General features: G+C 43.7%; 1 protein-coding gene across 1 annotated transcript in view; it reads left to right on the top strand.

Annotated features, from left to right (window-relative positions):
* Nucleotides 1–15,739, top strand: part of LOC126231427 (protein-tyrosine sulfotransferase-like) — a 336,679-nt gene that overhangs the window by 238,974 nt on the left and 81,966 nt on the right. The window contains exon 3 of the mRNA XM_049942412.1: nt 14,182–14,312. Within this exon, the coding sequence (XP_049798369.1) occupies nt 14,182–14,312 (131 nt within the window). The remainder of the gene's footprint in view (nt 1–14,181; nt 14,313–15,739) is intronic.

Below are 15,739 nucleotides of genomic sequence, written 5' to 3'. Positions count from 1 at the left end.
AGTACTTACTTTTATATACGTCTCATTTGTACGATAGTCGTTCGGTCATTCACTGTTGTTTCAGGCACTTATAGAAGCATGGATCTTTCGTGAAGCACCTTAATCTAGCTTAGACAATTAGTGAAAATTTTCATTAAGAATTAAGTTAATGAATGGCTTAATAAAATGTAGGAGGTATTAGAGTAATGATCTCTCAATATAATGATGTAATCTAACCACAGAATTAAAGTTCACCATCACTTTATTCAAATCAATCACATAAGTTACTTCGAACGGTGGCCTTAAAAAGGGCGACATTCAAAGACGGTAGTAAATAAATTGCTTGACTTAGCAGAGTAGAGAGAGCGTTCACGTTCAGTAACATATGTAAACCAACGGCATTGTGCTGTACACCAAATCGACCAAACTGATTTAAATTCCTAAAGTCCAATACGTTCGTTCCGTATTATGTGCCATAACAATTCCACATTTACAAAAGTTCAGTCACGGACAACTATACTAGAATTAATTGTTCAAAACACACTGCTCAAAAGAATAAGAGAAGCGTAACTTTGGGCGTCTACCATACTCCATTGAGCAATAATTGTGGACTGGATAGGCCAAATTATACCTTTATCTCTGACAAAATTGCTACATAAGAAAACATCATTACATCCTGGTTCACTTACATAACAAGAACTCAAGTATAAGAAAGGTGTCGGAAACAATGGGAAAAAAATAGTTCATTCCGTCATCCCGGGTGCATTCCATTGGACTTTGAGAGCTTCAGTAACTTTTAGGCCCTCAGTGAGCGTTTCATCACCACCTGATGCCTGTGTGGCATGCTCTGTATAGGTCTACGAGGCTCGCCCTGTGGTACCATTTCCTTTCTTCAATGTGAGCCCTTGAGAGTTCTTAGAGAGTCTTTGGTGAAATGGTTAAAATGGCTCTAAGCACTATGAGATTTAACATCTGAGGTCGTCAGTCCCCTACAGAACTACTTAAACCTAACTAACCTAAGGACATCACACACATCCATGCCCGAGGCAGGATTCGAACCTGCGACCGTAGCAGCAGCGCGGTTCCGGACTGAAGCGCCTAGAACCGCTCGGTCACAGGGCCGGCAGTCTTCGGTGAAAGAGGACGACCACAAGGTCGTGTGTCAAGGATGTCCCCGCATATTCACGATGTGGTTTAAGTCGGGAATGAGCGCTAGCCATTCCATTACCTCGATGTCTAGGTTACGCAAGACGCCACATGCGTCCTGGCAGTATGGCGCCTGCGAAGGAATTCGAGGCCTTCACCACATGCAGCAGCTACCACATGGTCCAACAGGATCTGTTCGATATTCGTCGAGGCGGTAAGGCAACCATAGACAACGACAAGATCCGTACAGCTGTCAAGACTGATAACTCCGCAAAACCATCACACAACGCTGGCAGGATCTGTCAGTTTCCCGGACAGCATTTAGCAGGTACTCCTCACCACGGCTCAGACGGCCATCCCCTTACGGCAGAGTAAATCTCGACTCGTCTGTGAGTAACACGTTTCGCTAACACTGAAGTTGCCAGCTGACTTGGAAACGTCAAAACTGAAGGCGCCCTGCGAGATGATGCCGTTTCAAGAGGGGAGCTCGAAGAGGACGTGTCACTCGTGAGATATTTTCTCGTAACGTGTTGCTTACAGTCTGATCGGACCCAGCGACTCCCGTGAGTGTTCTGAGATCATCTTATTGTGCTCTGGTATCAGCCGTATGAAGTCGCAACACAGGAGATGCTCAGATATCGGTCTCCACGTCGGGGTTGCAACGTGGAGGCGACCTAGTGCAACTCCGCTTGTTTACTTATCTGTCTCCCAGTAGCGTGTCCACATCCTGCGGATGACAGATGGAAAAACACCGGCAGCAGCAGAAACATGGCGGAAAGTCCATCCTTTTTTAATAAAACAGAATGCCCTTGCAACCTGCGCAGCGTTAAGAAGTCGCATTACAAGTGCTCGGTTGAATACAACGTCCACAAACGACAGCTGCCCGTCTGTGTACCTCATTAGAAAACACTGGGATACCGGTACTCACTTACTTATAAGGGGTCACATGATACTGTAACGCGTAACAACCGGCCGCTGTGGCCAAGCGGTTCTAGGCACTTCAGTCTGGAACCGCACTGCTGCTACGGTCGCAGGTTCGAATCCTGCCTCGGGCATGGATGTGTGTGATGTTCTTAGGTTATTTAGGTTTAAGTAGTTCTAAGCCTAGGGGACTGATGACCTCATATATTAAGTCCCATAAGTCTCGAACAGATTTCCCAACTAACAGAGTCACGCGGTTCACCGGCCGCGAAAACCTTACCAAAGACTTACCTACCAAGAGACGAACATGAAAAGATCCCAAAAATTGCTCCGCCAATCCATTTAAAATCTTCGTCATGTGACCAACCACTAGAGTCAAGAGAGAAACATAACTACACCACCATTCTTACGATTGTACATTTTACATGATTTTTACGTCGAACATACATTACGTATCCAGGATGATTATAATTAAACTTTCGCTACTTGTGATGGCCCCCACGAAAAAAGCGTGATCGTAGGATTATGAAACTTTATGGAAACATTTGTAAAGATATGCGGAAGAGAAATAATGAACAAACCGTAGAAAGAAACACATTTTAATTTTGGAATGAGAGGCTACTATTTGTTAATTTCGTAAAATGTTCCAGGTTACAAACGTTGCTCAATGTGACGACCTTCTGCATACATGACAGCCTGAAACCACACTAGAAAATGGTCTTCTGGTGCCCGAAACAACGGTGTCGTGACAGGGCTCGTGTACTTCTTGAAGATCACACATTGCGTCCTGCATTCTAAGCCATGGTAACAGTAATTTCTTCAACAACTTGCGACGCAGTTGGCCGACAGCCTCTCCCAGGAGTTCTCAACTTGGTAGTTAAATCTGATGCATGTCTTCGATACGTCCCTGGTATCGACGCGTATCACAGAGTGGCGCGAGCAGTAGTTGGCTGGCGACGGGCTGTGGAAGCAGTTGCGTGTGTGAGCGACATGCAGAAGGACGCGCCGATATGAAGTGCAACGCGTTGTCGATCTGGGCCTGTTGTGCGAAACGACAACGTGAAAGCGGCAGTGGCCGTCACAGTCGTGAAGTGCTATTTGGTTGACGAGGCAGGACCCTGGCACAACCTGCTACGAGCCGAGGAAAGTTACGTGTCTTTCCCTGTCCAGTTGAAAGCTGATTACAAGGCTCGGAGACCTCCCATGGTTCTTCGTTGATTTGTCTCCTTGATTGTGGTTTGTTAATTGACGTTTCACAAACAAATAATATCTATGATATTTTTGGCCAAAATCTAACATCCCGCAACTACTAATTTCGTCTCTTTAGCAAAATATATTTGCTTTAGATTGTATTATTTTTCATTTTCTATTACTTTTCTTTTTCTTTGTTTCTATTTCTTTCAAATTATGGACTACCTCTTTTCTTCTCCTGAGGACTGCAGTTAACGTTAACAGGAAGTTACAGTTATTTCTAATCGAACTGAGTGGAATCCAAATTTATTTTTATCACCCTAGCCTGATTGAGCTCTTTGTTTCAGTTGCACGACGACTATACGAGTGAACGAGAGCCAGCAAAAGTAAACATCACATGAAATGATAGTAATTCAAAACAAAAAACAAGAAGCCTACAGCGATCCTGCTTAGTCTTATTCCGCATACATATGAAATAACAACCTTCAGGAAGCTATTATATCTATTTTGTAACTATAATATAGAATCCAAGGTCAAACGTTAAACTCTATAAACGAAGGAATAATCGACCACTCAACATCACTTCAGAAGTTCGAAGTAATAAACTGCTGACACGCACTGTGTGAGCTTTACTCACATGATGGCAACTCCTACACAGCCCCTCGCGGTAGAGCGGAGCTCCGGAGGCGTGTGGGCACTTGTAGGTTATTCGTCAGCCCACCCTAGAATACCTCGCCGGAGTCTGTGTCTTCTCCCTCCGGCACGCCCCTCGTGCTAGAAGCGGCGGGCTGTCACCTTGTGTCGACACGCTTCCTTGTCCCTGCGGCTGTGAGGGTACCATCTCGTATTGTTGCTCATGCTCGGTGTCGTCATCTGGCAACAGTATGTCTCTCGGTTTCACTCTGTCTAGTGAAACAATTTGCTGTTTTCTGTTGCTTTCTATGCTCGCCTCTTGTCAATACATACGGACAGGGATTGCAACGGTGGTCCTACCGCATACGTGCGTAGCCATATGTAAGAGCAATAACCTAGTTCTTTGTGTACGAATGGTTTGCCTATGCCATGCCGAGAACGCTGTGTTGATCTGAGCTTGGCCATATGTTCACGGCCCTGCTGCTGGATGTATGGCACGCTGCTTGTAGCTTCTTCCGTTAGTACAGCAAAAAACTCAGCCGGCAGTCGTAGTGCTTCCCTATAAACTAACTCAGCCGTGAAAGCTTCCATCCATGTTTTACAAGCGGTCCAGACCCCATACGACACCAACACCAATGATGAGATCTAGCTCTCTTCGTGGCGCTTCAGAGCAGTCTTTAAAGTCCTGCATTACATCTCGACATACCGTTTATCGCCGGATGGTAAGCAGTGATATCTGAATGCGCACAGTTTGGCTAGTTCCAAAAATAACGACGATTCAAACTGGCGGTCTTTATTGTTGGTCACATGCAATCGTCATCCGAAGCACGCGATCCTTGTAGATAAGAATGCGCAAGCCATTGTTTCCGCCTATATATCTGCAAGTTGCACCGCTCCTGCCCATCCCGTATACCGGTCCACTACCACAATAAATAATAATACACTTCCGAAAGCGGCAGTCGTCCCACGATGTCCAGGTGGACATGCATGAATCGTTTCGTAGTCTGCGTGATGTCTCTTACTGGTCTGTAAATCCGACCAGCCTTATATCTCTGTCACGACATCTACGTCATTTCACACCTGCGGGAATCCTCTTAACGCTTGGCTACACAAAGCAGTCCGTTATAAATTTCACGTTGCCTTTTACATCTGGGTGGGCTAGTCCGTTAACAGCACCAAAGACTTTCTTACGTAATTACTCAGGAACGGAAGGTTTAGGTTTGCCTCTAGATACCTCGCATCAAATGCTGACCGGTTCCGCTGCTGCCCGTGTCTGCCGACGCTGCTGTCCGATAGTGTCATCCTGGCTGAACTGCCATAGTTGTTGGCCGGTGGCCCGTCTTGCTGCCAGTTCTTAATAATCGGTGATCATTTGCGTATTGATTGAGTGCTGCCCCTAAAGCTTATCGGCTAGTGTCGACCACTATAGACAACGGAGTGCGTGATACAGGGTGTGCCAGCGAAAGTGTATTTTGTAAATTTGTCTTCCCCTGCTTGAACACTTTGTGCGTTTCTATGGTCGACTGTAGGTGCCACTGGCCACTCCTTTCCTGCTAGGGCTGCTTTCAACGGTGCTTGGACATCAGCCTCTCTTGGCAGATGTTTCCGGTAGAAATTTATCACTGGCAAAAATCCTCTGTCATTAATTCATTGGTAGCAGTATTTATTCGGATATTGCTATCTTGCCTCTAAGAGGAGGCATTCCATCTACCGGCACTGCATTTCCGAGAATGTCACTTGCTGTTGTCAAAGTGTGCATTTTGCCTCGCTGATCACAATTCTGAATTTGTTAATTCGCTCAAAAACGGCCCTTGAGGTGCTCTTCATGCAGCTCCTTTGACTCCGAGACAACCAAGATGTCATCCAAGTAAGCAAAACAACACTACAACGCTCTTAGCGCCTCGTCTATAAACCTCTGTCTGCCCCGCGTTCTTGAGGCCAAATGGCATCCAGATATAATCAAACAACTCGAATCGCTGTCTTCAATATGTCTCCTGTGCAACTCATATCTGGTGGTCTGCTTTTTAGAAGTGGGTGACGCTAAATACCGTTGCTCCTTCCAGTTCGTTGGTGAAATCCATGATGTTCGGTACTAGGTGACGATATTGGATTGTATGGGAATTTAGCACCTGGTAGTCACCACAAGCCCTCGACACATTGTCTTTCTTTTTCATTAAGTGCAAGAGCGACGCTTATTGACTGTCAGATCGACATATCACACCTACTTTAAGCAAAACCAAGAATTCAATTTTGGCCACTACAAAACGATGTAAGGTTAGTCTTCGAGGTCGTTGTGCACTGGTTTGTGCAACACATTCGATATAAGTGCCGTTGTTCTGCCTTTTTCGCACTGCGCGACTCCATTGTGCATGCAGTCCGTGGTGGGACATGTACTTCGTCCAAGGGTATCCATGGCCACTTTTCAGTCTTTCTTGATCTGTGGCTTACTAATATTTTCTTCAGTATTCATGTGACACAAGAAAATCGCATCTAATGTGGCTTCTGATAGCTGTGGCAGCAGAAAATCCTCTTGAAACTATATCGAAACACCAAATCTACCTCCAAATTACAAACTCTGTAAGTATTTATTGGTGGCTTATTTGCTGCTGTCACGTGCTTTCGGGCAGATGCGGCTACGATCTCATAGTCCATGAAAGACAGTGCGCTAAGATGCGACCCTGAGCCGATTAGATAATAGCTGCCCACTTTCACATCCTTGACACATAATCTCTGTAGTAAAGTAAGTGAGGTGGGTAAATTACTCACCATACTGTGTCCCATGGCGTGCTCACGCTGAAGGCCCTCTTGTCGCGGCATACCGCGCCTGGTGTCAGTCACAGCTGCCATTTCGGTACACAGATGCTAGTGTTCGTATTGTCGCTCTATCACGGAACTGCTGGTAATACCAACACACCTGCTCTTATGGTTAACTTCGCTAATATCGTTCATTCTTACCTTTCGCACAGATGAGTTCCTCTTGCTCCCCAACAACTGAGACACTTGCCTTTATAATGCAGTAAGCTCTTGCAGTTGTTTTGTCAGATACACACGCTGGCTTTTACGAACATGTGCTCTCTCTTGTTGCAAACAGCTATCTGCTACCATTGTTACACATGCTGCTCGCATATTGTCTAGCGTTGCGTAAAGTTTGTCAGCCACCGTTGTTAACACTTGGATATCCTGTTCTTCGCAAATCACCACTGCTGCCTTGGCCATTCCAGGCAACTGTTCCTTCTGTGCGTGCCTCAGCACCGTCTCTGAGAAGTCCATTTCGCAGACGATATCTCGCAGGTGTTGCCAATGCTCGGAAAGTGTCCTGTCTCTCATTTCTGCCCCCTTCAACAACTGCTACATACGTAGATTTAGTAGTTTACGCATTCTGCTAATTAATAAAGTTTTAAACACGTATATTGCTGACCTGTCGTGGCCAGGTTATGACATGCCTGTCGACTGCAGCCGCTCTCGGAACTAACGTTTTCACTGCCACGGCAAACTTAGTTAGTTCATCCACTACCTCGTTTTGCTCGAATGCTAACTCGAGCATCGCTAATCATAGCTCTGGTTTGTCCGACAGGAACTGTGCCGTGCGCACTTTCATTTGCAGCTTGTCTGTCGTTGCCCATCTACCGTCAATCGTCATACGTGGGCTCACTGCTGAGGTATTTTGTCCTCCATTGCCACTTGTAGTAACATGATTTGTATATGGATAGCGCGCTCCGATGTGATCTCTTTCCCTGATAATATAGTTTGCGCATATCTCTCTGTACGTTTCCCTTCCCTTTTTTTTTTTTTTTTTTTTTTTTTTTTTGCCGTGTCAACAGTCTGTAGCGATCCTACATAATCTTCTTCCACATACAGATGAAATTATAAGCTTCACAAACCTGTGAATTGCAATACAGAATTCAAGGTAAAGCATCAAACTCCATAAACGAAGGAATAATCGAACGAACAAAGAATAATGAAACTGTCGCTTCAGAAGGTGCAAGGAATAAATTACAAACGTGCACAGTGTGTACTTCACTCAGAATTTAGACTCCTCGAGTGTTGGCTCTATGCGGACCCATTATCGTGCTCTAATTTAAATGGCAGCTCGACGCTTGAAGCTGAGTAATAGTAGCTTTGTCACGCGTTTATTCGAACATTTACAGTCGAGTACCATTTACCTATTACTGTGAAAATCTCAACAAGTTCGGGCAACTTCCGCTGAGCGACCATTAATTTCAGAATTCCACTGTCAGAAATACTGGTGCTTGTTTCTAAGTTAATTCAATAAGTTTAACTTCTCTGTTTTTATAAATTAACTCAATAAATTTGAGTTCTCTGTTTAATAAGAATCCTAAACCCACCTATGCACAGTTACGGCAATCATACTATTATCTCAACGCGTGCCCGTACAGTCACTAAAGTCGCAATCACTCACCCTGAAGTGCACAAACAAGATCAGTAGTTAATCAGTAGTAGTAAGTAAGGTGGGTAAATGACTCACCATACTGTGACCCATGGTATGCTCATCCCCTACCTGAAGACCCTCTTGTCGCATGAGTGTACCGAAATGGCAGCAGTTGCTGACAATAGGCGCGGCAGGCTGCGACAACAGGGCCTTCAGCGAGGGGATGAGCATACCGTGGGACACAGTATGGTGAGGGCTATGGTCTTCCCAGTTGTGGTGTATGGATGTGAGACCTGGACCATTGGAAAGGCTGAACGGCGAAGAATTTTCTTCGAATTGTGGTGTTGGAGGAAACTTCTTAGAGTTCCATGGACTGCAAAGAGAACCAACAGATCAATATTGGAGCAAATAAAACCAGATTTCTCCCTGGAAGGTCTAATGTTAAAACAAAAGCTGACCTACTTTGGACACACAATGCGAAGGCATGTCTCGCTGGAAAAAAAACATTAATGCTGGTGAAGATTGAAGGAACTAGAAGAAGAGGACGTCAGAGGATGAGATGGATCGATGGCATCACAGAAGCAATGTGTTCCAACCTGGAAGGTCTACGGGAGAAAGTCCAAAACAGGAGAAAGTGGCGTGATTTGGTTCATGCGGTCACGAAGAGTCGGAACCGACTAAACGAATAGAGGGAGAGAGAGAGAGAGAGTTAATATGCACAGAACCAGTCACTACGACTACTGATTGTAGATCAACCTAAGTGCCAGTTATCAATGACTGGCCCAGGCACAGCACTTACTCCACGTTCTAATAAACTCTCAATCAATTCTTGAATTCTGTGAAACTTACAATCAACTATAGAGATTTTCCATTAATCATAACTTAATAACAACGACCGGAATTCAAGAAACCACAGAACAACGAGTGGTAGTCAGGTTTAACTTTCGACATACCAAAACCCTCCAAATGACTCCTTAAACCTATTCAGAAAATATTCCTCTGAACAGATCCAATCGATCAGTTAAACAGTGACCATCGGTACGACAGCTCACCATTTAGTCTTTTCTCCAGGAAGTCGACTGCCCTGTACGAATACTGATATTCAGTTGACTTGTTCAAAGTCCAATACTTCACTATCAGTCCCATGTTAAAACCATCTAGGAACTAGCCCGCAAACAAATTATACAACGCTACCTGTAATTTAAAAAATTAGTTCATTATATTCCGCTGCTGTCGGCTATTACTACTGTTCTATGTATAAGTTAATATCCACCCTAATTTCTGTCGTTGTTAGTGTGGAAGATACACTTTGTGAAAGCGGGCGAATGTTTTTCAAACACTCTAAAGGTTCCTGCTCTGAGAGAATTTTCCATTGTCGGAGGTTAACCAACTACAGAGAATGGATAAGCATTACTTACTTCCACATGGCTCCATTTTTTCCACCTGCTCACGTTTATAAATCTAGCAACTGTCGCCTCTAGATTTTCGTTTCCTTGTGAAGGTGAATGTCACTTTCGATATAGAAACAAATAGAAGACTTAGAATAAAACAATAAAGTTGAATAGCCTATCAATCAGCCTTTTACAAAAATAAAATACACAAATTAGGGAAAATGAACTTTTGATTGCATTTTATTACCTATCCACGGATAAAAGTTTCTAAATTCATTAATAGTTACAGTTTTTGTAACGTAGCTGGTTACAATATCCTTTATCTTTAACTGTATAAATAGAGAGAATACTCGTTGAAGAATAACAGTTTTGTGATAAAAATTGTTTGACACGCGTTATTCTTTCACCATTTCTTTTACCAAATATTTCGAGGTCTGGGATTACGGAGGGTAGGAAAAAAGTCTTAATCAAGCTCCAGAACTGTGTTTCTTCTAACTTCTTCAGTAATCGAAGGAGCACAATGTTTGTTCTCCACAAGCTAGGTGTAGATTGCATTATTATTAAAAAAAAAGAGTTTCCTCTGTTTTTTGTGCCACTCTTTAGTGGTAATTGAAAAATAATTTTCGGTAAGAGGAAATTAACCGAAATGAAGTTTATTTGAAGAAGCAGCCAAGTAACAAGAAACAAGAAAAAGATAAGTTTAAATTATCACATGACCCTGATAAACTCACCACTACGAGAGAGAAAATCAATAATTCAAGATGTTGTCTAACCGGTTTGATACCGTGCAATGGACTGATCTCGCACATCGTTTGTTGGCCGTATGCCGATCATTAACATCACGCGTTATGCACCGAACTGCTGCCCGGAAACAGCATTTACAGACGGGCTTAACAGATCTCAGGGGCGCACGAGTGGCTGCTACAAATTCGAACATCAATGATGTTAGCAGTCTTGCACTTCTCCTAGCTCAAACATAGAAATGTTTGTAGGCAATCTTGTTGAAATGAAACGTTGGTAAACAATAACAATTATTGATATATTTACGATACTTTTACGTAGATAAATACTTTAAACTCCTTGAAAATATCTTTCAAGTACAGCTGCTTGTTACATAATGATTTGAGAGGGCGACCATTAAGAGAGCGATTGACAAGAGCGGAGACATCAATAGAGGGCGGGCTTCAGGAGAGAGAGAGAGACAGACAGACAGAGAGAGAGACAGACAGACGCCGCACATGTTTATATACAAGCAGACAACTTAAGGCAACTTGCTTGTCATTTTTCCTCAGTCTCTCTGTTCTGGAAGCCTCATGTGTGGAAAAATGTTCGAGAGACTTCGCTGCACTCTTTTCCGGCGCTGCTGATAGCGTAAAATTTTATTTTTGAAGCCGCTTGCGCTGCGTCTTGTGCATTGTTTGCCAATTTAAAAATACAATTGTTCCATTTCGATAATTTTAACATGTTTATGCCCCCTCACATTTAAGAATTAATTACAGTTTCACATTAAAGACCATTTAAAGACAATACACTGAATTAATACAAAAATACAGCGTTTCTTACGTAGGTTTACATAAATTACTGTAGTTTTTGGTTTAAATTTAAGTACACATAAAAAGAAACGTTTCAATACCACGACTTACTTGCTGACTGTTCTGCTGCTTCTTAAAGTACCTGACTCTTAGGAAGCTAGCTAGTACCCACTTGCTTCCGTTTTATGCAAAATTTCTGGCTATGTCCACCCTCCGCAAAAAGGTCGTAGCAGACCATACAAAATGAAAATTTTAAATATTCAGTTTACTTAATAGGTGTATTCCTCTTCTTCTTCTTCTCCTTCTTGTGCCTTTGTTCCGCATCCAATAGGGTCGTCATGGTTATGAACGGATTTTGTATGGTTACCTTAACGGGTGGCCGGATGTCCGTGTTATCTTGGGTTGGGTTGATTTGCGGGAGGAGTCCAAACTGCGAGATCATCGGTCTCATCGGGTTGGGGTAGGATGGCGAAGGAAGTTGGTCGTGCCCTTTCAAAGGAACCGTCCCGGCATTTGCCTGAAGCGATTTAGGGAAATCACGGAAAATCTAAATCAGGATGGCAGGACGCGGGATTGAACCGTCGTCCTCCCGAATGGAAATACAGTGTGCTAACCACTGCGCCACCACGCCCGGTGTCGCCACCCTTTTACTCCCTGGGACGGAATATACGTACCCCGACTGCCTTCTTGTAGTGTTCTGTGTAGGGTGCTGTGAAAACCTGAAAGCCTCTCCACGCTGTATAACAAGACCATTCGTAGAAAGAGTGACTTCTCATAACGAAAGACTTCGTCCACCCTTGCTGGTGATACATACCAATAATTTAAGTATTGACCCAGAACGTTTAGTGATCAGTCAAAGACGCTATCTGCAAGACAACGGCGACTTTCCCTGTAGCTAGTAATAGACGAAAAAATCCATTATTGTTTACATACTGCATTGGCGATCGGTCATTGGAACCAGATATGACCGTGCAGTATCTAGGGAGTATTTTTGTGGAGCGATTTAAGATGAACAGATATAGGCACGAATGACGCCTACCTAAGATTGAATTGGAGTATGTTACGAAAACGTAACTCATCTTTGAAAGAAACATAGTGAGCTACCTCCGTGGTGAGACATGAATCTGACCCTACACTTTCGACCTATACGCCACTGACGCTAAAGTGCGCGTCATTTATGTTGGTGGCCGAGTTTAGGTTCGTTCTGCGCATATGAAGTCAAAAAATACAGTCAGCCAATGAACAGAGAACGACGTTGCCAGATCTCGACTGCAGAGCAGAGCACGGACGAGTGTCTTCAGTTTTAGAAACGTTCAGTCATAAATAAAGTAATAGAACAAAAGCAATATCTTGATAGCAGACTTTGTTTTTTTGAAAGTTTGGAAAAACCATTCTTTATACCAATTGCTTCATTTTCTATTAATTAAACCAAACAAGCAATAAGACTCTTAATTCAGGCGATAGCAAGGAAACGTATTTGTATCAATTTCACGAACCGCTTTTTCGCAATAAAGAACTGCGGTAATTGGTTATTTCCTATTGTACTTCGACGAAGTGCGAGTAATTCATAGGCATACCAACAGTGTTTGTCAGAATTTTGCGTCACCTGTTATACTTTTATGGAATAACATTGTAGGACGAGCTGCGTTAGCGTAACGGTTAATGCGTTGGGTTGGTAAGCGAAAGGTAAAGAGTTCAAACCTTGTGCGACGCTAAATATTTTCTTCATTTAAAAACAATATCGAAGTGTCTTACTTCGCGAATTTTATTCGTTTGAATGCAATTTTTTGAAATTTCTAGTGCTTTGTCTCTTCATTAATCCTTTCGCTGCTGCAGTTACGTGCTCCCCGCATTCCGCGCTGTGCGCGATTTTGTCATCACTGCACTGCTCGCCTGTGCAGACACATGGTGTTCCCACTGCTTTGACACACTTATCATTCGATTTCACAAAAACTATTTGGCCCAAAAATTAGATTTTTACACATCGTATTGACTGATACCTTACCCCCATAAATGACTTGATTTTGTTTCGATGTTCAACCCAGTTATTGTGCAGCATTAAATGTAGTAAACCATTACACTAAATTTTGAAGAGTTTGCAGAGGTAAAAGTCCATAGCGTATACTTTCGGTATGGTCGATTTTAGTTGCCACAATGTTGAGAATGAAATGTGGACAAGGTACCTAAATTTCATATAAAATTTACTGTATAACAATATCTGTTTTTAATTTAAGTACCACATAGGTGTCGTATGTAATATTGAGAAATATTCCGTCTTTCGCGACTGTAATAAAAGTTTTATTTACACTGGGCGCGTTTGGCTTTACTTTAAAGCACTTCAATCAGTCAAAGGAAGTGGGGGGAAGGTATCAGTCAAGAAGATGTGTAAAAATCTAATTTTTGGGCCAAATAGTTTTTGTGGAATCGAATGATAAGTGTGTCAAAGCAGTCGGAAACACCATGTGTCAGCACAGGCGAGCAGTGCAGTGACAAAATCGCGCACAGCGCGGAATGCGGGGAGCACGTCTCTGTAGCAGCGAAAGGGTTAATGCGGCCGAGGTGGCTTTACTTCATAAACTGCGCGCTCCCCCCTAAACGTAAGCTTGCGAACTATACTATACTATGGCGTTGCTTCTCTTGGCGCGTGCGTCGTGTGCAACTGGCAACGCAGCAATCTCCCGCGTCTGGGCGGGCATGCGCGAGCCGCCAAGATAAAAGAATTCAACTATAGTGTAGCATTGCTTGGTGACTACAAAGCTCAGGGGAGCTGCTGTTCGGATATCAAGTACTTGCTCTAATCCCTGGTCTGGTGATGGTCTGATTTCGCAACCTATCTACCACTCAGTTTGCAAATGTTAGTTTTGTTGGCTGAAAACGACACTCTTTCCGAGGAGTTGGCTAATTCACTTGTGGTTTATGATCCAGCCGTCTTGTACAATAAACAGGATTGCCGCTAACTGATATTTTGTCTATGCAGTACGTGCCCTGTGTGTTACAGAGGTTCGTGGTGGGCGCCGACCAGCGCGTGTTCCCGTACGACCGCCAGATGCCACTCATCTTCGTGGGCGGTGTCCCGCGCTCGGGCACCACGCTCATGAGGGCCATGCTGGACGCCCACCCTGAGGTCAGGTCTGTATCCCACTCTGCTGTACAGCGCTCATCGTCTGTTCTGTGTGAGGTACCGAAGCCACAGTAAATTCCACATAGGGACAGGCTTTCTGGTTAAAAGTACTTCGCTTAGCACTGCAGAAGCTCGAAACTGCCAAATAAAGTACTAGTTTTAACCAAGCAGCTTTCTGAAAACATGTCTTTTCATAAAGTTCTTATTGTACCTACCACTTCGCTTTCTCCTATGGACATTTCCCAGCTCCTGCTTCACTAACATACACTCCTCGCTTCAATAAATCTTGTCGTTGTTGTTGTTGTCTTCAGTCCAAAGGGACGGTCCCGGTGGCCGTGCGGTTCTAGGCGCTCCAGTCCGGAACCGCGTGACTGCTACGGTCGCAGGTTCGAATCCTGCCTCGGGCATGAATGTGTGTGATGTGCTTAGGTTAGTTAGATTTAAGTAGTTCTAAGTTCTAGGGGACTGATGACCTAAGATGTAAAGTCCCATAGTGCTCAGAGCCATTTGAACCATTTGATGCAGAATTTGTGGAAAGACGAAGAGGCTTGCATAGGATGAACTAATGTAGAGCTGCATCAAAAGTAGTTCTGGGACTCAAGGCCTCAGCAACAGTGACTGTTTTGTAGTTATGTCCAGTCCAGATCCACGGGGAGAGAATTTATTTTGCGTAATACTTAATCTAAATTAGTAACGGGGCCGCTATAGGCTTTTTTAAATGATTTACAGAAATGTTTGGCACACTTCTGGCGATGCAAATTATACCGAGTCACCCAATCTCAACATCTTTCGCAATTTGAGTGGCGATTCGAGCTGGGTCGTCTTTGAATTGAAAATCTAATGAGCGTAGTGAAGCTGTGAAGCTTCCAGACACCGGAGATTAGAAAACAGTCTCGCTTTGCCTGGAAACAGAACCTGTGTCACTCGATCGCTCGGTCCCTCGTTAATAAAGGAGTGGCGTTTATGGTTTAACGTTCCTTCGACGACGAAATCATTACAGACGGAACACAAACTCGCATTAGGGAAAGACATGGAAGGCCATCGTCCGTGCTTCCGTCTGAGGAACTATCTCTACAGCTGACTGAAGCGATTTATGGAAATCACGGAAAACGTAAATCAGGATGGCCGCATGGGGATTTGGCCGTCCTCACTTATGCAAATCTAGCGCATTAAAGAGTGGGTCACCTAACTCGATATGAATACCATTGTCCAATAAAGCCAAGGTCCCAGTTCAGAGTTTCGGACCGACAGACAGCTCTAATCTGCCAGGGAGTTTCAGAACAGCACACACTACACTCCTTATTTTCTACACTGTCAGCGTGCCTGGGACTGTTTTTTCTGCACGTAATTGTCAAGTGGGACTTCTCAGGCTGTGAGATCGCGATTGGACTCTATCAAGAATTTACTGATTGTCATTCATAGTGGTGTTCGTAGC

The sequence above is a fragment of the Schistocerca nitens genome, chromosome 1, assembly GCF_023898315.1.
Source record: "Schistocerca nitens isolate TAMUIC-IGC-003100 chromosome 1, iqSchNite1.1, whole genome shotgun sequence".
NCBI lineage: Eukaryota > Metazoa > Arthropoda > Insecta > Orthoptera > Acrididae > Schistocerca > Schistocerca nitens.
This window is presented reverse-complemented; position numbering and strand designations above follow the sequence as displayed.